The sequence below is a fragment of the Phascolarctos cinereus genome, unplaced genomic scaffold, assembly GCF_003287225.1.
Source record: "Phascolarctos cinereus isolate Bilbo 61053 unplaced genomic scaffold, phaCin_HiC Scaffold_5;HRSCAF=322, whole genome shotgun sequence".
In the NCBI taxonomy this organism is placed as follows: domain Eukaryota; kingdom Metazoa; phylum Chordata; class Mammalia; order Diprotodontia; family Phascolarctidae; genus Phascolarctos; species Phascolarctos cinereus.
Genome location: NW_027555958.1, coordinates 328,353,097 through 328,380,083, shown reverse-complemented (window position 1 = coordinate 328,380,083; position 26,987 = coordinate 328,353,097). Strand labels below are relative to the sequence as shown.

The 26,987-nt window shown below is 42.4% G+C and overlaps 2 protein-coding genes across 6 annotated transcripts in view; one reads left to right on the top strand and one right to left on the bottom strand.

Moving 5' to 3' along the window:
- Positions 1 to 15,269: 15,269 nt before the first annotated feature.
- On the bottom strand, positions 15,270 to 17,418 carry DUSP23 (dual specificity phosphatase 23). Its single transcript, XM_020977738.2, has 2 exons — positions 17,152 to 17,418; positions 15,270 to 15,724 (listed from the first exon to the last, which is right to left on the bottom strand). The coding sequence occupies exons 1-2, from the start codon at positions 17,416 to 17,418 to the stop codon at positions 15,539 to 15,541; spliced, it is 453 nt and encodes a 150-aa protein (XP_020833397.1). The 3' UTR covers positions 15,270 to 15,538.
- Positions 17,419 to 17,509: 91 nt separating this feature from the next.
- Positions 17,510 to 26,987, top strand: part of LOC110201862 (C-reactive protein-like) — a 132,477-nt gene continuing 122,999 nt past the window's right edge. For 4 of the 5 annotated variants that reach the window (XR_013487280.1, XR_013487278.1, XM_020977736.2 and 1 more), the window contains exon 1: positions 17,517 to 17,863. The gene's annotated coding sequence lies outside the window, so the exon portion shown is untranslated. Of the gene's footprint in view, positions 17,864 to 26,987 lie in introns of all 5 variants that reach the window. The other variant, XR_013487279.1, reaches the window with a different exon arrangement.

The following is a 26,987-nucleotide window of genomic DNA, read 5'->3' as shown; positions in this document are numbered from 1 at the left end:
TTATAATCTAGCCACTGCTCAGATTCCTAAAATCTAGCTACTGCTGGGATTCTTATAATCTAGCCACTGATCTGATTCTTATAATCTAGCCACTGTGCTGGTTTTCCCAATCTAGCCAATAGCCCACAGATGCTCAGACTCCTTAAGAGTCTAGCTAATATGGCAAATCTTCAATAAACCTTGTTTTTGACTGAAAAAAGGCTTAGGTTAAATTCTTGCTGGCAGGACCCGTGTGTCATGATCTTGGGATTCCAGGACCCCTAACCTCTAGACCTCATCATTACTATTATCCCTATTTTACAGGAGGAAACTAAGGTGGGGGAAATTAAGTTGGCCAGGATCACGCAATTCTAAGGCTGGATTTGAACTCAGGCCTTCCTGATTCAAGGTCCAGCAATCTATCCACTGCCCCATTTAATTGCCCAAAACAGTCTCTTACCTTAAGGCACTACACTAGGCAGATAAAACTTTGTACACAGTAACTACAAAGTAATTTTAAGATGGAGACCACATTAATAGCTTGGGAGATAGGAAAGTTTTCAGATAGCAGGTGGTACTGAAGAGGTCTAGGACTTTGGGGGTGCTGCTGGGAATCCTTGAGATTGCGATGCCGGACCCTGAAAGAATTCAACTCAAATCTTCCAGCCAGAGGAAAAGTTTATTAGTGATAAAACACATAGGCCAGGTGATGCCTGTTAGAATGAGCAGGCATGAGAAAGTCTCAGCCTTTTGGGCATGAGATTCTTAGCATCTGAATGGGGGCCAGGGTAGATCTTATATACTAAAGTGACTTTGGGTGACCAGGGAAGGGTCTGGGAAAATTGTCTGGGAAAAGAGACTGGGTGAGAATTCAGACTGGAATGTCTAAGAGATTGAATAGACAATGGGAATAGATAATGAAAGAACTGAAAGGCATCTGAATGAGATTAAAAAGGTGGGGCTAGGGCTTTCAAAGGGAGATAAGGGGAGTGGATAAGGAACCTAAAATGGGAGTCAGATTCCCTTTGGGGCAAGGGGCACAGAAGACCTGGGCTTGGGCCACACCCCATCAGTACCTGAGCTATGCCTTAAAGGAAGCTGGGAATTCTAATTTGCAGAAGTGAGGAGGGAGTGAATTCTATACCTGGGGAATCAACTGTGCAAAGGAATGTTATGAAGTAGTATAAGACTTGAATCTGTGAGAACCAGATTGTTGAGGGTTTTAAATGTCATGCTGAAAATTTTATATTTTGAACTAGAGGTAATAGGGAGCAACTAAAGATTTCAAATAGTGGAATTACATGCCCTGATCTGTGTTTTAGAAATATTAATTTGATGATTAGGTAAAGGAGATATGACAGTGGAGAGAGATCCTTAGTAGGGAGACTAATTAGGGTAGATAGAAGCTGTATGAATGAAAAGAAGGGGATGAATGTGAGAGACTTGTGAGAAAGTAGCATTGATAAGACTTGGCAACTGATTGGGAAAAATAAAGAAAGGTTGTGAACCTGGCTAACTGCAATGATACAGAAAGAGCTAGTTTGGAGGGAAACATAATGAATTGTTTTATAAATGTTGAAGATGTGACTTCTCGGACATCCAGGTAGAGATAGCCAGGTTGGTAACATGGGAATGGAATCTGGGAGAGATTAGGGTTGGATATACAGTTTTAGGAGAGAGAGAGTGAGAGCAAGAGCGAGAGCGAGAGAGAGAGAGAGAGAGAGAGAGAGAGAGAGAGAGAGAGAGAGAGAGAGAGAGAGAGAGAGAGAGCTGGCTAACTTTGTGTTGCTCAACTGGCCAGTTCCAGTTGGGTCCCCAGTGGGGCAGCTCCTACTACTACTTACAGAGGTTGTTTGTATATATGTTTGTATATGTATACATATATAGACATGTGTATATATACTATACATGTATATATGTATATGTATGTATGTATATGTATCTATATCTATATATATGAGAGAGAGAGAGAGACAGACAGATACATACACACACACACACACACACACACACACACACACACACACACACAGATACAGAAGAGAAGATGGCCCAAGATGAGCTTTGGGGCATACGCACACTTAGTGGGTAAGATGATGATAACTGTGTAGGAGCAATATTCTGATACCTCCTCTCAAGCAGTTTAGGCTAATTTTCCCCTAAAAGTAATTCTTAACATTCTAGAGACTTGGTTGGCTCAGGGGACCAAAGGCTCAGACTGCTAATATCCCTTCTTCATCTGGGTACAAAGCAGCTATGAGGACCTTGGTGGGGGTGGGAGGGGGGAGCTTAGAAGTTTGCCTGGTGAGTCATGATGGGTAGCATAGGCAAGGAAACTTTTCTCAGATAAATCAATTCAAAGTGTTCTCAATGCCTATTGAATGTCTTCCTGCTACAGCCAAGTAAATTTCCTTTTGTCAATCACTGAATGATTTATGAGTATCTCATTTTGTTCCAATATTGCATCTCAACTACTGGAGGACTGGCTTGAGTTAGGCCCAAGCTAGAACAAAGATCAAACAAAGGAATCTGAGAACGAACAGTCAGATGGACATGAGGAAAAGCAAGAGAGAAAGGAGAGTGTTACAGTAGCCAAAGAAAGAATAACGCTGTTTCCAGGGGTGGTTGACAGGCAAAATCTGCAGAGTGGTTAGGTAGACTAAAGATTTACAAAGAAGCCATTTTGTAAAGCTCATTACCAGAAACTGACCACTGTGGAATTAATATTTTTGGTTGGAGCAATTAATAAATTCACATCAAGGTGTAGGGGTGATTTGTACAATAAGTGAGGTAGTTTCTGTGTTTTTTTAAATTTCTATGTTTTATTTTTTCCAACTATATGTAAAAACAATTAACATTCATTTTTTTAAATTCTGAGTTCCAAATTCTCTACCTATACCCTCCTCCTTCATGAGAACATAGGTAGTTTGATATAGATTATACATGTGTAGTTATGCAAAATATATTTTTGTATTAGCCATGTTGCAAAAGAAAACACAGACCAAAAAAATAAGTAATACATAATTTTTAATGTAATTTGCCTCTGGGTACAAGCTTTCATGCTGCTGAAACTATATTTTTAAAAATATTAAATAGGTCAGTTAATAGTAAGCTCTAAATGCTGGTGGTTGGGTCCCCTGTTAATCGGCTGGTCAAAGCTGTATTCTCTGTACCATTAGTAAGTTGACTTCCTAGCTTGAAGAGGTCTAGGGCTTTAGGGTTCTGCTGGGAACTCCAAGAGTGCGACGCTGGGCCCTGCCTGTAAGAATTCAACTCAGATGTTCTTTCAGCCAGAGGAAAAGTTTATTCGTGATAAATCACATAGGCCAGGTAACGCCCATAAGGGAGAGCGGGCATGAGAAAGTCTCAGCCTTTTGGGCTTGAGATTCTCAGCCTCTGAATGGGGGCCAGGGTGGATCTTAAATACTAAAGTAACTTTGGGTGGCCAGAGAAGGGGGCTGGGAAAAGGGTCTAGGTAAGAATTCTAATTGGGAGGTCTGAAAGATTGAATAGACAATGGGAATAGATAATGAAGGGAACTGGAAAGCTGAAGTTTGAAAGGCATCTGCACAAGATCAAAAGGTGGGGCGCTAGGGCTTTCAAAGGGAGATAAGGGGAGTTGATAAGGAACCATTTGAGACAAGAGTAAGGGCTTTCTGGGGCCCATAGACAAAAGGGAGCCAGATTCTTTTAGGATGAGGGGCAAAGGTGCATCTCAATAAGATTAAAAGGTAAGGCTAAGGCTTTCAAAGGGAGATGAGGGTCTGGGGCCTGTAGACAAATGGGAGTCAGATTCCCTTTGGGGCAAGGGGTGAAGATCTTGTCTTGGGCCCCACCCCCATCAGTGGGGATGGGGGTGTTCTGCTTTATAATGAGAGGAGTGGATTCTCCCCCATGATCCAGATCCTGGCTTACGCATGGGAGCCCTGGAGTTCAAGGTCTAGGGATATTGAATGGGCACTACACTTAATAGTCAGTTCTCCTTCGGGATGGATGTTTGTACTTGGTTTGCCAGATTAAAGAAACATTCTAGTCCAGGATTTTAAAATGTGAAGTCACTTTGTAAGTCAGAGCAGTTAATGTGCAGGAGCCTGGACTAATCACCTTTTAAAAAGCACACCTTTCCACAGAGTGAGCTGGGATAGTGCTCACTTAAGATTCTCACCCTTTTGAAAAGCATTAAAAAATCATAACTTGTAAGCCCAGAGGGTGAACACCTTGACTTAACAACCCCTGCTCTTTCTTTTGCAGAGCATTAAAGAAACCATTAACTTTCTGCACTAGGGGATAGCAGGCGTGCCCTTGGCCCCCAGCTTTCCCTTGAGAAGCACTCAAAACCACCAGTGGCAAATCCTGAGGGAGAACCCTTTCTTTACTTAAAGCTCTTGTCTCTCTCTTGCAGTGTTAAATTATAAAAGGAAAAGGCTGATGCTAAGTCATCTTGTCAAAATAGAGCCAGAAGAACCTGGACTTGGTGAAGCAGGGCTCTAGTTTTTCCTTGTAGTGACTCTAGGCTGTCCATCACATAAACTTCTAACCCTTCTGCAAGAGCTCTGACTCCTCCAACCAAAAGCTTCTTCTGTTCTCCTACCCCCAACTTCACTAATTTTTGGCTAAATACTAGTTTGAAGTCCCTGCTCTATCCAGGCAAAATTTCTTTTAATCTTCTTTCATCTTACCTTTTTCTGCAAAGAATCACATAGAATCTTAAGGTTAGAAGGTACTTCAGAGGCCCTCCAGGGTAGTTCACACCTGAATAAGAATTACTAACACGTAGTCATTCAGTTTTCACTTGAAGGCCTCTAGGAATGGGAATTCACTACCTCTCATTCACTTTAGGACAGCTTTATTTCTTAGGACATTTTTCCCTTATATTAAGCCTAACTTTTCAACTTTAGGGAATAAATTTGCTAACCTAATTAAACAAAAGAGAGGTGCTGAAGCTATATGATAGGTGAATATGGTACAGAATGAACACATTCAGCTTGCTATGTAGGGAAACCACCTTCCTGAATATACCTTGGCAAGAAGATCCTGGACCAGAGATACACTGGAGAAGGGTAGGCCTTTTGGAGGTCAATGGAGCAAGAAATATGTAACAGGAATAATCTCTTGATTTGGGGCATAAGAACCAGGAGAAAGGAAGGAAAACCACTGAGTGGATAGACTGAGGAACCAAGATGCCTATTTTAGAACATAAGGATTACTTTTTAGAATTAGGGGAGATCTATAGTCTTGAGGTCCTGCTATTCTAGACTGCCAGGTCCTGAAATGGTAGGATTGGGATGGTGGAGGAATTATCTTGTCTGAGACATTACTCTTTTTTCTCCACCAGCCCTGTCCCCAATCCTTGTTTAAGGCTCAGCTCTGCCACAGAAACTAATTTTAGCTGGCTCTGACCAATGCAGCTAGCCCTCTTTTCCCATTGGTGAGCTCCTGCTAGGGGACCGTGGGGATGCTTGGTCATGCTTCATTGTCCTCCTGGTTGGTTATGCCTCTGATTCTCTGGGCTTAGCCATCAATTCCTCCTATTGCACACTTTTCAGCCCCCCCTTATGTGTTATCTTCCCCCATTAGAATGTAAACTCCTTGAGGACAGGGACAACCTTTCTTTGTGTTTGTATTTGTATTCTCAGAGCTCAGCACAATACCTGGCACACATAAACAATTATTAAATGCTTGCTGCCTGCCACTCTTCTGAACATAATTCTTTATAGCTGTATTAGCTCGTTCCTGTGTGTGTCTCCTGTCTTCCATTATATTCATTATAAGTTCCCCAGAGAGAGGAACATGATAAACTTGATCATCTGTGAGCAGACGCTCAGCAGGCTACAATCCGGGCCTGAAGAGGTGAAGGTGGTAGGCTTAATCCCTTTGTGGGCCACTTAGCTGCACCACCTGGCTCACAAAGATTTCTCTGTGGAAGAGAAATCAGATCCATCATTTTGGGAAAAAACAGCTCAAAGTGCATACCCTACTGATAGCAGGCAGGAGTTTCATCTGCACGTGAAGGGCTTCAGCGCCCAGCATGGGCTTTTGTCCACAGGAGATGCTCAATAACTATTGACTAAGGAGGTGGGCAGGGTTTTTATTTATAAAAGACTGAAAATAAAGTAGGGCAAAACAGAACTAAAGATGTTTAGTCTGGAAGAGGGAAAGCTTGGGAGAATATGCTTTTTGCTTTTACATATTTGAAGACCTGCCAGGCAGAAGACAGATTAAACTAATCTTCTTGGCCCCAAAGTGTGCAACCAGCACCAATGGGTAGAAGTTATAGGGAGGCAGATTTTACTAGCAAGGAAAGCTATCCAGAGGTAGAGTGGACCACCTCAGAAAGTAGTGAGTTCCCCGACATTGGCAGTGTTTAAATCAAATCTGGATGGTCGTCTGTCTAGAAGGTTGTGCAAGAGATTAATTTCTCAGGTACAGGTTGGACTAGGTGACCTCAAAGGTTTCTTCCAGCCCTGAGATTTTATTATTCTACTCACCACAAGGAATCTCTTTATAGGCAGGGTTGGAAAGAATGCTACATTTGGAACCAGATGACCTAGGTTCCAGTTGTGGTTTTCCTACTTGCTACCTTTGTGGTCTTAGCCAGGTCACTTAACCACTTTGTGCCTCAGTTTCCTCATCTTTAAAATGTGTGTGTGTGTGTGTGTGTGTGTGTGTGTGTGTGTGTGTGTGTGTAGGGTTTGGACCAGATAACCTTTAAAGTCCCTTCTATCTTTTCATCTATGATCTCATGATCTATATAATGAAAACTTAGAGGGGGCATTAACAACCATGAAGTCAGAATACAGTAAAGAAAAGAGGTGTTGGAATGAATGGCTGATTATAATTCATGTTCCTGGCACAAGAAGACTCAAATCATCTAGCTTTTTGCAAACAGATCAGCAAATTCAAACACGGAAGTACGCTGGGCAGCATTTCCTGAAAATTTACTTGCTTTGGTAAGTTATGCCTAGAGGATGCTTTGAATATGTAAGAAGCAGAGTATGTTTAAAAGGTAGCAGGAGAAATGCTTATAAAACTCATTTTAGGATCAATAGCTAAATCTATTATTGACTGTATTGGAAGCCTGAGACAAGAAGCTATTGATAATGTTGCCCAAACAGGCACACCTTCAATTCAGTGCAAGCCATCTAGACCAAGGCATAACTGCTGGGCACACAGAAAAACTGAGAGTCATGGGATCTGATGGTGACAGGAAGCTAGGTCTAGAAAATATGATGCAATTCTAAGATAAAATAGTACTTCTGAAAAATGGTAGAGAAGTTAATTTAACATTTGTTATGAAATGGCATTTCATTTTATTTTAGTTACAACTCCCCCCTTCAATTATCTCAGAACTGAATTTTCAAAGAGCAGATGCCACATCGGCTGTGTGAACCTGGGCAAATGACTTCATCTTTGAACCTTGGTTTCTTCCTTGAAACCGGGATAATAATACTGATACTAAGCACAATGGCAATGTGAGGAATTATTATTTAGGCTTTTAAATTCATGGGACTGCACTTTTGAGGGTCATACAGCTGGCATGAATGCCATGCTGATTGTTGCACATTGTCCCACTCTGAAGAAATGATAGAGTAATTATCGAAGGGAGTGCTGAGAAGTGGTTTTGAGTCAATACAGCTCTGACCATGCCGGCTCCCCAAGTTTCTGGTCCATTCAGTTCACATCTGTTTATTAAAGCAGCTACCATGGCATTCACATTCATACAGCACTTTCCACTTCACCAGAAGCTTCACAACCTGGTGAGGTAGGTGGTAGAGGTATTACCATCCTTACCATTGTAAGCAAACTGTGGCCAAGGGAGGTTAAGGTACCTTGTTCAAGGTCACACAGCCTGTGTGTGATGGAACCAGTATCTGAACCCAGACTTTTTGACACCAAGTCCAGTACTCTTTCCACTCTATCAGGCTACTAGATATTATGTTCAAGGTTCTGGTCTAGGTCCTACACATCGTGATAATGAACCTGCTGGGAAGTGTGGGAAAGAGAAAAACTTTACTGACTAGCATATTATACCTAAAGTATCCATCCCAGTCTATTACCTTTACCCAATCCTCAAGCTATCATTCCATATTGCTTCTTCATTTTACAGGCAATCCTAGAAAAGGTCATCTATACTTGTGATTTTCATTTTGTTATTTCTCACTCTCTTCTCAGACCTTGATTTAAAAAACATTTTAATTTTTAAAAATTTAACATTCATTTAAAATTTTTGAGTCCCAAATTCTTTCCCTCCCTCAAGTCCCTCCCCCACCTATTGAGAAGGCAAGCAATAAGATACCTATTACACACATGAAGCCATGTAAACTCAGTCCCTTGAAATCTAGCTACCAACCATACCACTTAACTGAAACTGCTCTCTACCAGGTTATTGATGTTCTCTTAATTTGTAAATCCTTATAAAACCTTTTCTTAGTCCTCCTACTTTATCTCTCTACCACATCTGACATTGTCTTTTCTTAAAAAATTTTTTTATTTTTAACATGTGTTTTTAAAACTATGGGTTACAAATTTTCTCCCTTCCTCCCCCCCCATCCACCTTCATTGAAAAGGCAAGCATCTCGATACCGGTTATAGATGTGTAGTCATGCAAAACACTTCCATAGTAGTCATGTTGTGAAAAACTAAGTATATTTCCCTTCATCCTATCTTAGCCACCCCCCCCATTTATTCTATTCTCTCTTGACCCTGTCCCTCCTTAGAAGTGTTTGCTTCTGATTATCCCCTCCCCCAATCTGCCCTCCCCTCTATCAACCCCTTGCTCTCTTGTCCCCTTTCCCCCTTATTTTCTATAGGGTAAGATAGATTTCCATACCCCATTCACATCTGACATTGTTCACCACCCCTCCTCCTGGATACTTTCTTCTCCCTTGGCTTCAGTAACATCCCTATCATTTAAAAGTTTTATTTTAATTATTTCCTTCCCACCCTTCCCCTGAGAAAAAGGAAAACAAAGCCCTTGCAACAACATACATAGTCAAGCAAAACAAATTCCTATATTGGCCACATCCAAAAATGTTTCTCATTCTGTCTGTCACTTTTCTCTGTCTGGAAGTAGGTAGCATGGTTGATCATTGCACTGATCACAGTTTTCAAATCTTTCAAAATTGTTTTTTACAATGTTGTATAGTATAAATTGTGTACCTGGTTTTTCTCACTTCACTCTGCATTAGTTCATATAAGTCTTCCCACGGGTCTTTGAAACTATCTCTTTCATTATTTCTTATAGCATAGCAGTATTTTATTACATCTGTATACTATAATTTGTTCAACCATTCCCCAGCTGATAGATACCCTCATTTTCTTGTTCTTTGCTACTACAAATAGAGTTGCTATAAGTATTTTTGTACATATACACTTTGATCTTTAATCTTCTTCTTGTGGTATTGACTTACTGGTGATATCACTAGGTCAAAGGGGATGTAGAATTTAGTAACTTATTGGGGCTGTAACACTACTCTCACTTGCTTCTCCTCCCATCTTACTCCTTAGTTTTCTTTGCTGGATCACCACCTGTTCGGGCCTGCTAGTTGTGGGTTGGCTCCAAGGCTCCATCCTTTGTCATCATCCCTTCTTACTCTATCCTCTCTTCTTGGTGATCAAGTCTCATGGCTGTAATTATCTTCAAGCAGATGACCCCCAACTGTATATATCCAGTCCTCATCTCTCCAGTACTATAGTCTAGCACTGCCAACTGCCTACTGGACAGCTCCCCTGCATATCCTGTAAGAATCTCCAACTCTGCATGTTCAAAATGGAACTTAAATTTCCACCAAATCAACCTCTTGGCCACACTTGGCTATTTCTTTTAAGGGCTCTGCCAGTGTGCCAGTCACTTAGGGTCATAACCTTGCATTCATGACTCTTCCCTCTTCCTCCACATCTTATCAGCTGTCAAGTCTTATTGATATAACCTTCATGATATCTCTGAGTTATCTCCCTGTCTCTACTAACATAGCCTCTCCCTGGTTCAGTCCTTCATTACTTTTCACATGGACATATTTCTCTCATATTTATTAGTGTGCCTGTTTCTAGTCTTCCCCCTTTCCAATCCATCCTCCACACAGCTGTCAAATTGATATTCCTAAAACACAAACTCTTCAGTGACCCCTACTGCCAACAGGATAAATACAAAATCCTAAGCCTGGCATTTAAAACTGTCCACAGTCAGGCTCCTGCTTACCTGTGCAGCTTTGGTCCATGTTGCTTCCCTCTACACTGCAAACTGCCCTGCCAGCTCGCTTTCTTTCTTTCTTTCTTTCTTTCTTTCTTTCTTTCTTTCTTTCTTTCTTTCTTTCTTTCTTTCTCTCTCTCTCTCTCTCTCTCTCTCTCTCTCTCTCTCTCTCTCTCTCTCTTCTCTCTCTTTCTCTTTCTTTCCCACCTTTGTACTTCTGCAAGGCAATCTGACATGTCTACAATGTAGTCTTTCCCTATCTCTACTTTAGTATTCTTAGTATCTTTCAAAGCACAGCTTAGGTCCCAACTCCTACACAAGATCTTTCCCAATTTCCTGCATTGTTAAGATTGTCTCCCTCTTGAAATTATTTTGTATATATTTTGTATTTATATATGTATGAAAGCAGCATGGTTTGCAGGGGTGGGGAACCTGTGGCCTCGAGGACACATGTGGCCTTCGAGGTCCTCAAGTGAGGCCCTTTGACTTCATAGAACAAGGGGATTTATTCTATGAAGTTTGGATTCAGTCAAAGGGTAGAATTTGAGGACCTAGACGGTCACATGTGCCCTCAAGGCTGCAGGTTCTCCACCCTGGAATTCTGCTTTAGACACGTACTAGTTGTGAGACCCTGGGCAAATCACTTAATCTTTGTACCTAAGTTGCCTCACCAGAAAAAGGGGGTAGCAGGAGAAGGTGGGGGTCAGACTTGAAGGCCTCTAAGATCCTTGTTGCTGTAAAATCTATGATTCAACAATTTTGTGTTGTATGCTTCCCAGCAGATTGTAAGCTCTGAGGGCAGGAGCAATTTCATTGTTGTTTTTGCTAATCACAACTGTCTAGTACTGTGCTTTACATACTTAAATGCTTGTATTGAACTGAAAGTAAGATGCTTCCACTGGACACTAGAAACTCTATCAACCAGGTTGAGTTTGAGGATAGGCTGATATTACAGGAAACTACTCTGTTGTAAGCAGTTATACAAGTGCACTGGGGCCTATTTTGGCACTGGGCAATTGCCTGCTAGCCCATTTATAGATGCCAGACACCCTATATATGAAGTACTCAACAAAAGATCCCCGAGTGAATATTAATCTGTTCACTATATTTATACTATGCTTCAGATCCTAGACTCTAGAGGCTAGTTCAGGAGAGTTAAGATTGAAATCAGAAATTCAAGCAATGAACAAACTTTGGCATTTTTTGTTCTCTGTATCATCTCATAAGTACCTGGGCAGAAGATTTCTCAGAATGCAGCCAAGGTCATGAAGAGCAGCCTATTTCTGTGAGGAATAGTGACTCGCTCTGTGATTTCACTGGCACAGCAAACTCCAGAATATGAAAACTTTCTTTGCTATTGCACATCGGCACCATCTCTATCACTATAGCCTTAGAGAGTTGCCTAAGGTGAAGTGACTTGCCCAGGGACACACAGCTGGTTTATGTGTTGGGGCAGGGCTTAAACAGAAGTCTTTCTGGCTCTAAGACTAGCTGTCTATTCACTATACTATGCTGTTGCTATGAGTACAGGCCCAAAGTTAGTGATGATCACTCCTCCCTTTCCTTGCTCCTTCACCCCATCAATCAATTACAATGTTCGGAAATCCTGAAGCATAGATCTGGGAACAGGGGAAACATATGACACTTTACTTCTCCACCAATCACCACCCCAGAGGTTCTGGATGGGTGGGGGAAATTCTGTAAGACATAGGATTATTCCTATACAAAAAGGGAAAGCTGAGAAGCCATTTTGGGAAGCTGCTGCCTAACCACCCCAATTTGGCTCCAGACTTGGAGAACTGCTGCATCTTTCTTGTCTCCAGCTGGCTGTAAAGAATGTCCTTTACTGGATCTCAATTGGACACCTATATTTTTGACCATTTCCCCTACTTACATGCTGATTTACTCCATAAGTATTCATCTGAAGAAGCTTTGCCTTCATATTGGTAGGAATTTAAATGAGAAGGAGAAATTGATCAAATATCCTTCACTTTTTACAGAAATAGCTCTCATTTAAATTGCTGCATGGAATGGTCCTAATTTAAAAAGTCTACAGTAACAGATTGTGATAACAATAGAGTTATAAGAGGACAGGGACTTGTCAGGGCTGTTTTTCCCATTCCACTCACTTTAGCATCTAGGACATATGGTCTGTATAGTAAATCTAGGTTGGAAATTATGGCTTGCAGCTAAGCTTCCTGACATTTCCTGAAGATCAGGGCCACAGGTGGCTAAATACTGTAAGAAAAGACAAAAGCAGAATGCAAAGGGAACCCTGTCAGTGTAAGGAATGTGAAGCTGTGTCTTATGGCTCACCAGTGAACCACACCCAGGAGACACTTTCCCAAGGTAATGAGCACGGTTGATGTGACTGGGATAATTCAAAGCTTTTTGCCTATCTGAATATCCCACCCAGGAGACGAAGCCAGTATATGTGATGAGCACAGGGCAATGTATCTGTCAGGGCTCAAATTATAACGAGCATCAGGGAATCCACACAGTAGAGATGCTTGAGGAAGGTATTGTGTGAGGAAAAAAGCTCCATCTCACTGGCAAGTCTGCTCACGTATCAAGGAATGTGCTAGAGAAAAACCTTGTAAGCACAAGGAGGGGGGAAGTTATTCCATTTGTGTTCACGGGCAAACCCACCTAGAAATTTTGAAACAAAAACAAAACATTAACCCTCTAAGTGTGAGAAGTGTTAATTCCTATACTAGAAAGAGTCAAAAGACTTGAGACTCAGTTTCTTCATCTCTAAAATGAGGAAATTGGGCTAGAAAAGTTCTTAACCTGGGGTCCATGAATTAAAATATTTTCATGATTACATTTCAATTCAATTTGTTTTCTTTGTGTTCCTATATATTTTATGTATTTAAAAATATCATATACATACATGGGGTATGGGGAGCGATGGATGGAGTGCTAGATATGGGGTCAGGAAGATCTGAGTTCAATAAGTCTTCAGACATTTACTAGCTGTGTGACCCTGGGCAAATCACTTGACCTCTATCTGCTTTAGTTTTCTCCTCTGTAAAATGTAGATAAAATAGCACCTACCTTTCAGGGTTGTTATGAGGATGAAATACTTGTAAAGTGCTATACAAATGCTAGTTATTATATTCTGAGGAGTCTGTAATTTTCACCAGACTGCCAAAGGGGTCCATGACACAAAAAAGGTTAAGAATTCCTCTACTAGATGATTCCTCAGGCCCCTTCTAGGTTTACATCCTTAATCCTGACTCCACACACAATGAAGGAAACGATTTCTGTTGGCCTCTTGTCTGAAATTAAAATGTGTGTGTTCACAGCAAGATAAACATTTCTCTATCTCAGCTCCTATAGGGAATGGATGCTTCCAAAGTGGCCACTGCTATCCTTCCTGACAGAAATGGCCAGTTTCTCAAAACTAAAGTCAGACAGACAAGAGAAAAGTAGAAGGTAGCAAAGAGGGAAAGGGGGATGGATAGTCTCCCACCTAATAGCAATGTTAACACATACATGGTGTGGAAGGTGAGCAAAAAGGGGTTGGGATAGCCTGTATGTCTTTGCTTTAGCTGTCCCCCATGCCTGGAATATTCTATCCCCTCACCTACAACTCAGTTTCACTGGTTTCCTTTACCATTCAGTTCAAATCTTATTTTCTACAAGAGGCCTTTCTCTTCTATATTCCCTCCCATATACTTTGTGTATATTTTATATATCCTAGTTATCATTTAGAATGTATGCTCCCTGAAGGCAGAGCTTTTTTTTTTTTAACCTTTCTTTGTTTTCCCAGAACTTAGCACAGTGCTTAGCACTGATAAGCACTAAGGTCTTGACTGAGCATAATGCAGAGCCAAGGAATAACTACACATTTATGTAGTGCTTTAAGGTCTGAAAAGTGCTTTCCTTACAACCTCAGTGAAATAAATTCAAATATTATCTCCATTGTACAGATTAGGAAACTAAGTCTCTCTGAGATTAAGTGACTTGCTCAGGGTCACCCTGTCTGAAACGTTAGCTCAAAGCAGGGCAACTGGGGTGATAAGACCTAAAGACTGTGTCACATGAATAACAGTTCAAGGAAATGGGTATGTTTAGCCTGGAGAAGACTGGAATATGAAAGCTGTCTTCATGTATCTGAGGTATGGTCATGTAGAAGAGAGAAAACTTGTTTTCCTTGGCCCTACAGAGCAGAACTTGGAGCAATGAAGCTGCAGACTGGTGGATTTAGGCTTAAAGTAACAGAAATCTTCCTGAAAATTAGAACTGTCCAAAAGTGGAAGGGGCTGCTTCCAGGTAATAAGTTCATAATTACTGGAGGTCATTAATGGAGGGCTAGATGACCACTTGTTAGAGATATTATCTCAGGGATTATAGATGTGGGTTGGATTAGATGCCCTCTTTCTACTAATAACCCTCCAAATCCCTGTTTCACAGAATCTCTGTGTTCCAGAAAATGGAGGGGTTCAATTCCCGTGATTTCCTCATTTCTAGGAGGTGGACTCAGAGATCCTACAACCCACAAGCCATTGTATCATCACCAAACTATTGAGAACTCCACAGCTCTGGTCTTTGCTTGAAGGCCTCAGTTTTAAGATATATAGTTTTAATCTGAGGATCCCAACCTCATATCTCCATAACATGGGAAATTCAAGATCTGGTCACAGATGGGAAGGGGAACCTTATTAAACCCTGCAGAAGAATACTGGAACCCTTGGTGCCCATCTGTTGAAGGAGAGAAATCTGGTTCTATACCCTCTACAACCACAATGGGGCTCTTTTCTGACTTGAGTATGAACTGGGATCCATCAGTTTGTGGCCTAAAGATGTTATGGGTAAGGTAGAAGTGCCAGCTGAGCCCATGGAGTTGCGTTTAGGGGAGTAGGTAGTGTCTAGTGGTTGGAGGACATTAGTTATCCGTGGCACACAAACATCTAAGCTTGCCTTCCTCAAGGAGATGATAGACTCTGCAGGTAGGTGTGGGTTCATGAGATCTACTAGTAGGAAGTGGTCTATTAGAGACTCAGAAATGAAGATACTGAAGACTGGACTGATGTGCTGCAACTGTGTCATCAACCAGCTCCCTGAGAATTCCAATAAGTCATTCTTAAAGGCAAGAGAAGTTCAGTGATCATTTTATTGAGGTAAATACAAAGTTTGCCCACGTACATGTCTGTAATGGGAATGTGGATACTGGCCACTCCCATATTCAGGTCCAGTTTCACTGTCCTATTGGAATAGGGGTGTATCTCTTCTGATCCGGATGGAGTGTGGTTACTGCTGTGACCTCAGGCTGCTCCTCCACAGCATGGACTAGTTCTGGCTTTGGCTCTGGCTTCTCAGGCCTATGCACCATATGGGTTGGGGGAAGTGTAGTGCCATCTTCCCCTACTTGGTTCGTTGGTAGAACTGGAAAACTGCTTTCTCTTGCTCATAGGTCTCGATGGAACCTGGTCGCAGTCGCCGAATCTCAGCCACAGCTTCTCCCCCGGCCAGGCCTTTCTCCTTCACCAGATAGCAGGCCAGCATGGTGCCTGTACGCCCATAACCCAGGGCACAATGAACCCCTACAGCCTGTGGGGATGGGGCTCAGTGGGGACAGAGTTCCAAAGGCCCTGTACCATCTCAGTCCCAGGGTTTTTAGGCTCTAGCCATTGACGGGACCACTGGATTAGAGATTTATAGCTGGAAATGACCTCAGAAACTGAGTCTGCCCAGAGAAATTAAGTGACTTGCCCAAGGTTACAGAAAATAGCAGAGCTAGTATTTGAATCCAGATACTGCCTCCTTAACCTCCCAGCAAGACCTGGAGCATTCCCCTTTTTTTAAATATGCCTAAGAATTGGGCACAGGTAATTTCTTAGAGGGGCCTAGTAGATAGTTAGGACTAACATCAGAAGAAGGAGGTAGCCTGGTCTGGGGACTATCTACTCATGCCTTTGAAGGAGAGAAGCAGCAGGTCCCAAGCTCAACTTCCCTTGCTGGGTAGGGTGGATGCTCCAGCTGAGCCAAAGAGTGGTACCTGGGATAGGAGGCAGCATATGCCTAAGCCCTCTCTTGTCTCAAGGAGGAATGAGGGACTTATAACTACAAATGACTCTAGCCTCAGGGTCTCTGCCAGTCAGAGGGTGTTCTTTGAGGCACAAGGGTCTTACTCTCCAGGTATCTCCCTCTCCCCCCATGCTTAGAATTTTCTTACCTTAATTTCTTTTCCTTCTGATGCTTCCTTTACTACAACCCTGTCCCCTGATCTGCTCTCAGGAATCTCTGACCATCTTCCTTGCTGAATTGCCTTAGAGACCTTCTACCTTCTACTAGCCAGTCTTGCTGGTGCCAATATCAGCATTCACATCCCTCAAGCTGTGAATGTTACTATTTCCCACCAGTGACTTTCCTTTGATCCCTAACGACTATTCACCATCTTCCCTTCCCTTTAACCCTGCTAGCTTCCTTAAGGACATCTGCTCAAATCCCACCTTTGGCAGGAGGTGCCTTTCCTTCCTTTTCCCATTTACTCTGTGCGTGTGATATATATGTATATTTACATATGTGATATATATCCAAATACATACATATACACACATACTCTCTACTCTGTGGATTCCCTCATACACACAGGTATAGACATATAAGTGCACACACACATATATCTCTGTGTATTAACTGTATATCTATATATAAGTATATATTTTACCTACATATTTATCTTCTATAACTCCCCCATCAGAATGTGAGCTCCTTCAGGGCAGGGGCTGTTTTTGCCTTTCTTAGTAGCCCCTGACCTTGGCACAATGCCAGTACTGACCACCCTCCCCACCCACCACCCAGGTGGCCAGGCTCTTCCTGGCCACACTGTCCCCCTTTTCCACGGTTCTCTCCACCTCCGTCCGGTTGTCTAGGGCCCACTGACCCGCCCGCCTCCAGCTCTCCAGGCCCGCTGACCCCGCCCCCTCTAGCTCTCCCTCCTCAGTCCCTGGCCCGCCCCCGCCCCGCAGGCTGACCTCTCCCCGCGCGTTAGCCTCATCCACGAGGCGCATAAAACGGTCGATCTGCTCGGGCGCCGGCGGGCAGAAGTCGGGGATGCGGAGCCGGTGCACGGTGAGGCCAGGGCAGGTGTCACTGTGGGGAGGCCCGCGCTCCGTCAGGGACACAAGGTGCCGCACTCCCTGAGCCCACAGGAACTGGTAGTGGGCGGGGAGCCGGGGCAGTGCCAGCCCCGCCAAGCGGCCCGGGAGCACCCATGAGAAGTTGGGGGGCTGGGAGCCCATAGCTGTAAGGGAGCTGGGGACGCCGGGGTCATTTGGGACTGCCCAGCCCCGCCTCCCTGGCCCCGCCCCGCCTCGCCTCGCGCCCTCCACCCTTTTTGCGGCAACCTGCGCTCCTCCACGGGTAGCCCACGGCTTCTAGGGTATTATCGGAGTCGAGCTGGCCCCGCTCTTCATCCCGGGGATTGGCTGATCATCAGGGATGGGGCGGAGCAAGACTCTGGAACTCCTTGTTACAAGGGACCGCTTTCCCAGCGGCCTGGCGGACGCAAGTCTATTGGCTAATTTGTCAAGAATGGGCGGGAATTATTAGAAAGGCTTACTTGGTGATTGGTGAAGCTGCTGTATCAGCTGAGTAGGGTGACAGACGAAGCCAAGGAGTTTACTCGAAAAGTGGAAAAACTCACCAAGATGCCGGGCTGTGCTGCCTCCTAGCCGCAGCTGTGAGGTAATTCACAACTTGTCCACCCGGCATATTTCCCTTTTAGGTCTTTCTTGTATCATTCTATTAGTTTCCTTTTCACTGGATTTTTTTTTAAAGCCCCTGTTGTGTGCCGAGCCTTGAGCTAGGCACTGGGGGAGATTCGACAACGCAATAATTTGGCTGCACAAAGACAGGCATACGTGATTTTTTTTCAGCCGTGATCAGAGCACCTCTGCAATAGTGTCTCTTAGGCGCCATGTTTTAGGAAGGATACTTATTAGCCCCCATGGTGAAGGGCTGTGACGTCATGCTCTATGGGGAAACTGAACTAGGACAGCGTGGAGGTTGGAGTAGGGACTGTAATTATCTAAATTGTGCTTGTCTCCTGGGAGGGCAGAAATGGGAGCTGCAAAGAAGTAAATTTAGATTTGATTTAAGGGGAAAACTGATTACAGGAAATGGAGTTTCCCCGGCCTGAGGTCTTCAAGCGGAAGCAGAATAACTTGTGGGGTATGAAGTGAAGAGAATTCTACTTCATCTTGGGCTCAGTATCTCCCCAAGGTACCTTGCACCTCAGATTCTGTGACTGGGTGACTCAGACCCTGTCCTCCTGGAGCTAGCAGGGGAATATGACTCATACACAAGTAACTCCAATGGAATATTAAGCATGACAAATGCATAAGAAAGATCCAATAGGGAGTATTAATTAGCCAATTTAAGTTGTACATTGACTTCCTCTCTTGCTCCCTTGTCCCTTGGCTAGTATGCTCAAACCTTCTCCCTCCTTCCAAACTTCCTTATTACTCCTGTCGAGGGCACCGACATTCTCAGTCACCCAGGCTCACAATCTAGGTGTCATCCTCACCTCCTCACTTTTTCGCACCCCCATTTCCAGTCTGTTGCTAAAACCTGGCAATTCTACTTTCCCAGCATCTCTATTATAAGCCGGCCTCTTTCTTCTGACACTGTCTCTACCCTGGTACAGGTCCTCATCATATGACCTTGGGACAGTTGCTCTGCCTGCCATAAGTCTTTCCCCATTCCAGTTCATCCTCCACCTACCTATCAAATTGATCTTCCTAAAGTGCAGGTCCTCCCCCCTCCCTCTGGCTCCCTACCATCTTCAGGATCAATGACAACATATTCTGTTTGACTTTAAAAGTCCTTTATAACCTGGCTCCTTCCTCCCTTTGCAGTCTTCTTATACCTTATTCCTTGGGGTGTATGGGATGTTCAGGGAGTATTAGCATCTCTTGTGTGAGGGCTTGCTGAACCCTTTTCAGGGCTGCTCATTTACCTCTGGTATCCATTCAGCTCTCACCTGTGGCTCCAAGAAGCTGTGGAATGCACAGTGGTACCCGTCTTGGCAGATGGGCTATACTAGGTTAAGAGTAACTGACAGGTCTCATACCATCGGTGAGTTAAGAGGATGTCTACTCCAAACATGTGAAGACTTCTCCCAATGGAATAGGCAGATGAGAACATTTTGTTCCAATGGCCATGAAGGTCCCTGAAGTAGGCACTGTACAGCACTTAAGAGCTTCCTCAGACATCAAAGAAGCCAAGGTCATCCACTGCATCCTGAGTCATTGCCAGTCATCCTGACTTTTGTCTTGCCGCTGGACTTCAGTGACCCTGGAAGAGGGAGACTGATGACTTTGCTCAACTCACCTCACTTAAATCCAATACTTGAGCAAGTCAGGATATCATCCCATGATATCGTTGGTCCTCTAAGAAAACGAAGGATGAACAACACCACCTTATTCCCCTTCCTGTACTCTGCAATCTGGTCCTTGATGTACCTTAGACAAAACACTGACATTACATCTCCCAACTCTCCATCCTTTTTCACTGGCTGTCCCCCTTCCTTGGAATCCTTTCCCTCCATATCTCTGCTTCCTGGCTTCCTTTTAAGTCTCAGCTGAAATCTCTCCATTTACAAGAAGTCTTTTTTCAATCTTCCTTAATGCTAATGCCTTCTCTCTGAGATTATCTCCAATTTACCCTGTATGTATCTTGTTTGTATACAGTGGTTTGCATGTTGTCTCATGTATCAGATTTTGAGTTTCTTGAGAGCAGAAACTGTTTTTGCTCTTACTTCCCCCTTCCCCTTTTTTTTGTTTCTCCAGAACTTAGCATAGCATCTGGCACATGTTATTGGTCAGTTGTATCTGACTCTTCATGACCCTGTGGACCATACTGTCCATGGAGTTTTCTTGTCAAAGATACTGAAGTGGTTTGCCATTTCCTTCTTCAGTAGATTGAGGCAAACAGAGGTTGAGCGACTTACCTAGGGTCACACAACTAGTAAGAATTTGAGGCTGGATTTGAACTCAAGTCTTCCTGACACCAGGCCCAGCACTCTCTCCACTGAGCTATCTGGTTACGATTTCTGGCACATATCAGGTGCTTAATAAATGCTTGTGGACCTGATGTAACTGTTGTTTCCCAGTGACTCCTCATCTCTACTTCCCAGCTCCCAAGCAACAATAAAATCCTCCTTTGCAATAAAGAATCAGTTAAAATAAACAAAAAACTGGCCGTGCCTAACAACATATTCCTCATTTTATAGTCCACCACCTATCTGCTGGAATATACTTCATCTTCAATCCCCTAAAGTTACCATTGAGTATAGCATTTATCAAGAGTCCTGCTTTATTTTAGTGGAACCTTGAAATTACCTTATTGTTGTCATCACATAAATTTTTCTCTTAGTTCTGCTTATTTTATTTGCTATCTGTTGCTATAGGTCTTCCAATATTTCTTGGAATTCTTCCTATTTGTTGCATCTTACAGTACAATTATATTCTACTACACTCACATACCATAATTTATTTAATCAGTCCCCAAACAATAGGCATTCACTTTGTAGTTTCCTTTTGTTTTGTTCTGGAGAGAGTACCACAAAAGTGTTGCTATGCATATTTATGTAGAGTTTATTCCCATCTTATCTTTGATCTCCTTGAGGCATAGTCCAATAGTGGTATAACTGGGTCAGTGGGTACATGCTGTTAATTGATTTTCTAGTATCGTTCCAAATTGTTTTCCAGGATGGATGGATCAATTCACAGTTCTACCAGCAGTGCATTAGTATGCCTGTATTTCTAGACCAGAGTCAAGTTCTGAAATCTGATGAAAGTCCAAGGCTACTTCAGACCTTCATAAAATCAAACAGAGTTATCAGTTGAGTGTGCTCAGAGGCCAGGATTGCCCAATACTAAATACTATAATTTGCAAGTTCACTATTCACTCTATTCATAGTTTAACTGTTGTTGCTATTGTTGTTTTAGAGCTGGAAGGGACATTAGAGATCAGTAGTAAAACTGCCTCATTTTATAATTGAAATAAAGCCCAAGGGAGAATTGATTATTTCAGGATGGGTCCTTGAGTTCCAACCTGCTGTGATTCCAAGGGTGGCAGACCTTTAGGAAAAGCTCAGTAGCATATTTGAGGGAGACTTGTCTGATCCTTTAGCTATAGCTTTTTAGAATTCTACTTGGCTCACTATTGTTAGTTCTGCAGAAGAAGGAATCTTTGGAACAGTCCTCTTTCTCTTGCTTTAAAGTCTTTGTCCTTTTTCTCTCCCTATTTGAATTCTACCCATCTTTCAAGCCCCAGCTCAAGACATACTACCCTCAAGCAGCCTCTTTTGACTATTCCATTGTGAACTGATCTTGATGTTCTTTGGGGCTTCGAAACAACATTTAGCCCTTGGTTGCTAGATATGTTCCTTCATAGTGACCTCTCTAAACTTTTCCAATTGATGGGCACTACACAGAGGCTGGGCAATTTCTTGACAAAGATAATGGATTTATAACTGGAAAGCGCCTTATAGCTCTCATCTGAGGAAGTCACCTAATCCAAACCCTTCATTTTAGAGAAGAGAAAACAGAGGCCCTTGCTATACAGGTAATAAGTAGGTAACAAAGCCAGGATTTGAACCCTGGTGGTCTGAATCTAGATTTAGTGCTATTGCTCTTATACCACATTGCTTCACTGATCTGCAACATTCTGTAGTTGTTTAATGCTTAGAGCAGCTGGGTGGTGCAGTAAGTAAGAGTGCTGGGCCTGGAGTAAGGAAAACTCTCCTTTGTGAGTTCAAATCTGGCCTTAGACACTTATTAGCTGTATGACCCGGTGCAAGTCACTTAACCCTGTTTGTCTGTTTCCCCATTTGTAAAATGGGCTGGAGAAGAAATGGCAAACCATTCCGAGATCTTTGCCAAGAAAACTCCAAATGGGGTTTTGGACATGACTGAAAAAAATGACCAAACAAGAACAACTAGTTGGTTAATATGTCCTGTAAGTTTTGTCTCCTTTTCAAGATGACAAATTTCTGGAGCAAATGTGTCTTGTATGTCTTCTAGGACAGTAGTAGGCATAGTACAGCTGTTTTGTGCATATTATTATGATGGCTGTTTTGGAGGCAGTTCTTATGAAGGTAGGTTTAGAGCAACAATATTGGGCAGTGGCTAGAGGGCAGAGGTATGGAAAGGGAGCCTTGGGGGAAAAAGAGCAGGAGAGGCCTAGGGACGCAATAAAAATTATTCTCTATGTTTCTTGTAGCTTTTGGTGTGGAGATTCCATGTGTTTTCTTTGGCTCTGTGTTATGTTTCACATTTCTCAGTCGTTAATGATTCATTTTCCTACCTGGTCCTTAGAACAGAAGTTTCCAAACCTGGTTTGATGGCGCCCTGGGGTGTTTTTAGTTATCTAGTGAGGTGCTGTGAAATTCTCCAAAACAGGATTAATTCTAAATCACTTTAATTTTAAAAGTAAATAAATACTGCAGAGCTATTTGTGGGTGGAGTAGGGGAAGGGAGAGAAAGTATGTGAGTTTGTGTGGACTGTATATAATATGTGCATGAATGTTTTTGTGAAGAAATCAAACTAAAATGACAGGGCTACTAGATTATAAGCTCTTTATCTTATTTATCTCCCAACTCCCTTAGAGTCTAGTCCAGTGCCTTATAACTAGTTAGTGTTAATAAGTTTCTTTTTTTTTTTTAAGGATTGAATGAAGTCATGAATGTATAAGTGAACAAAACAATACAAATCTCAAAAAGCTGAGAATTGGTGCCATATGGAAAAATCAATGCATTGCATTACAGGAATGAAGTGGGGCACATGAACATACACATATGTGTGTGAGAATGGGAGAAGTCCTTTCCAACTTTCAGATGCTGGGATTCTCTGGACCTTGGCTCTTTCCCCACTTAGGGATGGTTATAACCCGAGGGTGATACTGTAAGTCTGGAGCTACAGTACAGGTCCTTTGGAAAGGTGGAACTTACTAAGGGATAAGATGCATGACTCTCTAGTTTCTCAGAGATCCTTTTCTGCATGATGAAGCTTCAACCCCAGGCTGGCATTCAAGTTCAAAGTGACTATATGGGAGGGAATCCCAAATAGGAACACAAACAAGAGAATATTAATTGGAAAGAATCCATCAAGAAATAGTCTAGTGTTCATATGGGTCTAGAATTGCTTTGGGCCACAGGGTTACAGGTTAATGATAATCTATTTATTTAATATTCTGAACTTAGCAAAGACCAAATAAAATGGATATTTCTATATGCGTAGTATAAGAGAAGATTGTAAATGAAACTATAGATCTCTCTTATATATCAATTGTTGTTTTCTAAATACATAATAAATTCTACATGTAACATCTAAAGCTGTCCCACTTGTCCATGATTCTTTCTGATCTTCTTTCTATTCTCTTCTGTGCAATTAAAAAAAAAGGTGTTTTAATGATCTCCTTTCTTTTTGCTATTTGTTCCCTAGTCTCTTCCATCTCCATCATCTTAAAAAAAAAGAAAAGAAAAACAAAGCTCTTTGAATATTCATAGCTAAGCAAATCAAATTCTTATTGGGGCCATATTTTAGAAAATGTGTGTCTTAATCTGTACTTTGGGCCCATTATCTCTCAACAGTAGGTAGGTAGTAAGGATCTAAGACATCTCCAAAGGCCTCATGATGGAAAATGCTATCCACATCCAAAGAAAGAACTATGGAGTTTGAATGTAGATCGAAGCATACTATTAGCTATTTTTTTTTCTTCTGTTGTGTTTTGTTTCCTCTTTCTGGTGGTTCCTCCTATTGGTTCTAATTCTTACTTACAACATCACCAATGTGAAAATATGTTTAGTAGGAATGTATATGTATAGCCTATATCAGATTGTGCACTGTCTTGGGGAGGGACGTAGGGAGGGACAGGGAGAAAAATTTAAAACTCAAAAGCTTATGGAAGTTATTGTTGATAATTCAAAATAAATTAATAAAAAAGTAGATAGGTAGTGAGGGTATACAGGGTGTTTGGAGAGGGTTTGCTGAGCTCTTTGTAGGGCTGCTCATCCACCTTTGGTCTCCACCTTTCACTCAACTCTTAGCTGTGGCTCCACGAAGCTGTAGTATGCACAGGGGCCACATCCCAGTAAAACCTTCTCGGCAGATGGGCTGACCCAGCTTGAGGGTAACGAACAGGCCTCAAACCAATCAGTGAGTTAGGGGGATGTCGACTTCAAGCATGTGAAGACTTCCCCTGGTAGAATGGGAAGATGAGTTTGGTTTGTTCCAATGTCCATGAAGGTAGCTGAAGCAGGCGCTGTGGAGTGCTTAGAGCTTGGTCAGACATTGAAGAAGCCAAAGTCATCTACTGCATCCTGGGCCATCACCAGTCGGCCTGACTTTCGTCCTGCCGATGGACTTGGATGACTGTGGAAGACAGAGCGAGGCTGATGACTTTTGGTAACTCTGCCTCATTTAAATCCAATTCACATGCAAGTCAAGACATCACCTCGTGATGTTGTTGGTCCTCTTTGAAAATGAAGGATGAATATCATCATATGGGTAGCCTGCTTCATCATCAGTCCTTTGGAATCACAATTAGTCATTGCATTGATGAGGGTTCTTAAATTTTTATTTTTTTATTTTTTGGCTAGGCAATGGGGTTAAGTGACTTGCCCAGGGTCACACAGCTAGTAAGTGTTATGTGTTTGAGGGCAGATTTGAACTCAGGTCCTCCTGAATGCAGGGCCAGTACTCTATCCACTGTGCCACCTAGCTGCCCCAGGGTTCTTAAATTTTAAAAAGTTGTTTTCTAGTACTGAAATTTTTTTAAAACAACACAGGGCCGAAAAAGACCCTTAGAACTCCACCACAGACCTCCTTCCAAGTTGATATTATGGCATTAATAGCTACTCCTTGTGTCTGTCCATTTAACTACCTCGAAACATCTAATGATACTGTAGTCCAGCTCTTATTTTTCTTTCTGTATAAGGGCTGCTTATACTGGACACATTTTAACCTTGAGATGAATCAGGGTCATTATTATTCGCATCAATGCTTTTCTTCTGTAATACAATGCTAGGAAAAAAGAGTCCTGGTGTTATTTTTTTCTCAAAGGTGATTAAGAGGACATCAGCAACTGCTAAACACAATTCCCACTATAACTTACCCAGGTAGTGGTCATCTACTCTGCAAAAATCTTCAGCAAATTAGAACCAATTGACTGTTGAGGCAACACATGGCTTTAATTATTAGGAAGTTTTTCTGAACAGAAAGCCTAAATCTGTTACTTTGTAACTCTTGCCTAATTGTTTGAGTTCTATTCTCAGTAGAATGAATATATTTTTTAGTGTACAGGATAGCCTTTCAAATACTTGAAGGCAATTATTATATCCCTGCTGCATCTTCTCTGTTCCAGGCTCAACACTCAGTTCCTTCAACAAATTCTCCTATAGTATAGCCAGTATTTATATAACATTTTAAAGTTTTCAAAGCACTTTACAAATACTTTCTCATTTGATCCTCACAACAACCCTGGAAGACAGGTGCTATTGTAATCCCCAATTTACAGACAAGGCAACTGAGGCAGACAGAGTTTAAGTGACTTACCTAGGGTCACACAGCTAGTAAGTGTCTGAAGCCAGATTTGAACACAGGTCTTCCTGACTCCAGTAGAACTCTATTCTGCCACCCTAACTCTATAGCATGAACTTTAGTTCTTTCACCTTACTGATCAAGGCTCTTCAGCACCTAAACTTTTTTCTTAAAACTGTAATCCAGAACTAAATAACATACTCCAGATGAGATAGGATGAGAGAAAAAGTACAGTGGGATGATCAGCCTCCCCATTTCAGGAAGCTATGTATTCCCTTCTAGAACCATATCAAATACTAGGGGTGACAATGAATATCCTAGTTCGATTCCTGCTCTTATTGGGAAGGACTCAATTGTTTCTGTAATTAAAGACAATTTTAGATTGATATTGTTTACTGTATGTATTAAGGTAAAGTCCTTTTAGTTCTGTTCTTTAAAATACTTTTTACATAAAAGGGAGCTATATTTTATTGAAAGCTTTTTTATTCTTCTACTATAATTATCTGAGTTTTTGGTAATAATATCATATACTAATTATGAGAGGTAGTGTGAAGTGGTAGGGAGAAAGTTGACTTCGGGGCAGAGCCAAGATGGCAGAGTAAAAGCAGTGACTTGCTTGAGCTCTCCCCCAAACCCCTCCAAATACCTATAAAAAATGGCTCTAAACAAATTCTAAAGCAGCAGAACCCACAAAAAGAGGGAGTGAAGCAAATTTCCAGCGCAAGACAATCTGGATGGTTGACCAGAAAGGTATATCTCGCTGGGCGGGGACAGAAGCACAGTGTGGCGTGGGCGCACAGGCCTCAGCAAACCTGGAGCAGGTCTCAGAGAACTGAATCTTGGGCAGCTGTGGCGGCTTCTAGACCTCTGAACCCACAAACACCAAAGACAACTTAGAAGGTCAGTGGGAAAAGTCTGTTTCTGGGGTGAGAGAGGAGCTAGGTCAGAGCCAGCTCCAGAGCGCAGAGTGCCAGCACAAGGGTGGTGGCTGTGTCCTGAGCTTCTGGCGCACAGACTGAGGGGGAATCCAGTGGCTGATTAGAGGGGGATTTCAGGGAGATCTTTGCCAGTGCTGAGGCAGCAATCTCTTGCTTTGCCTGGGCTTGGATCTGGGTTACAGTTCTGGGCAGGGGTCCTGGGTCGAGGAGGAGTGCTGGTGTGGTGGAGCTTGTAGTGTCTGTAAAGAGGAAACCTTCTTCACAGTTCCAGAACAGAAAGGAGTGCTTGTGGTCACTAATACACCAGAGCACAGGCCAGGAAAGGA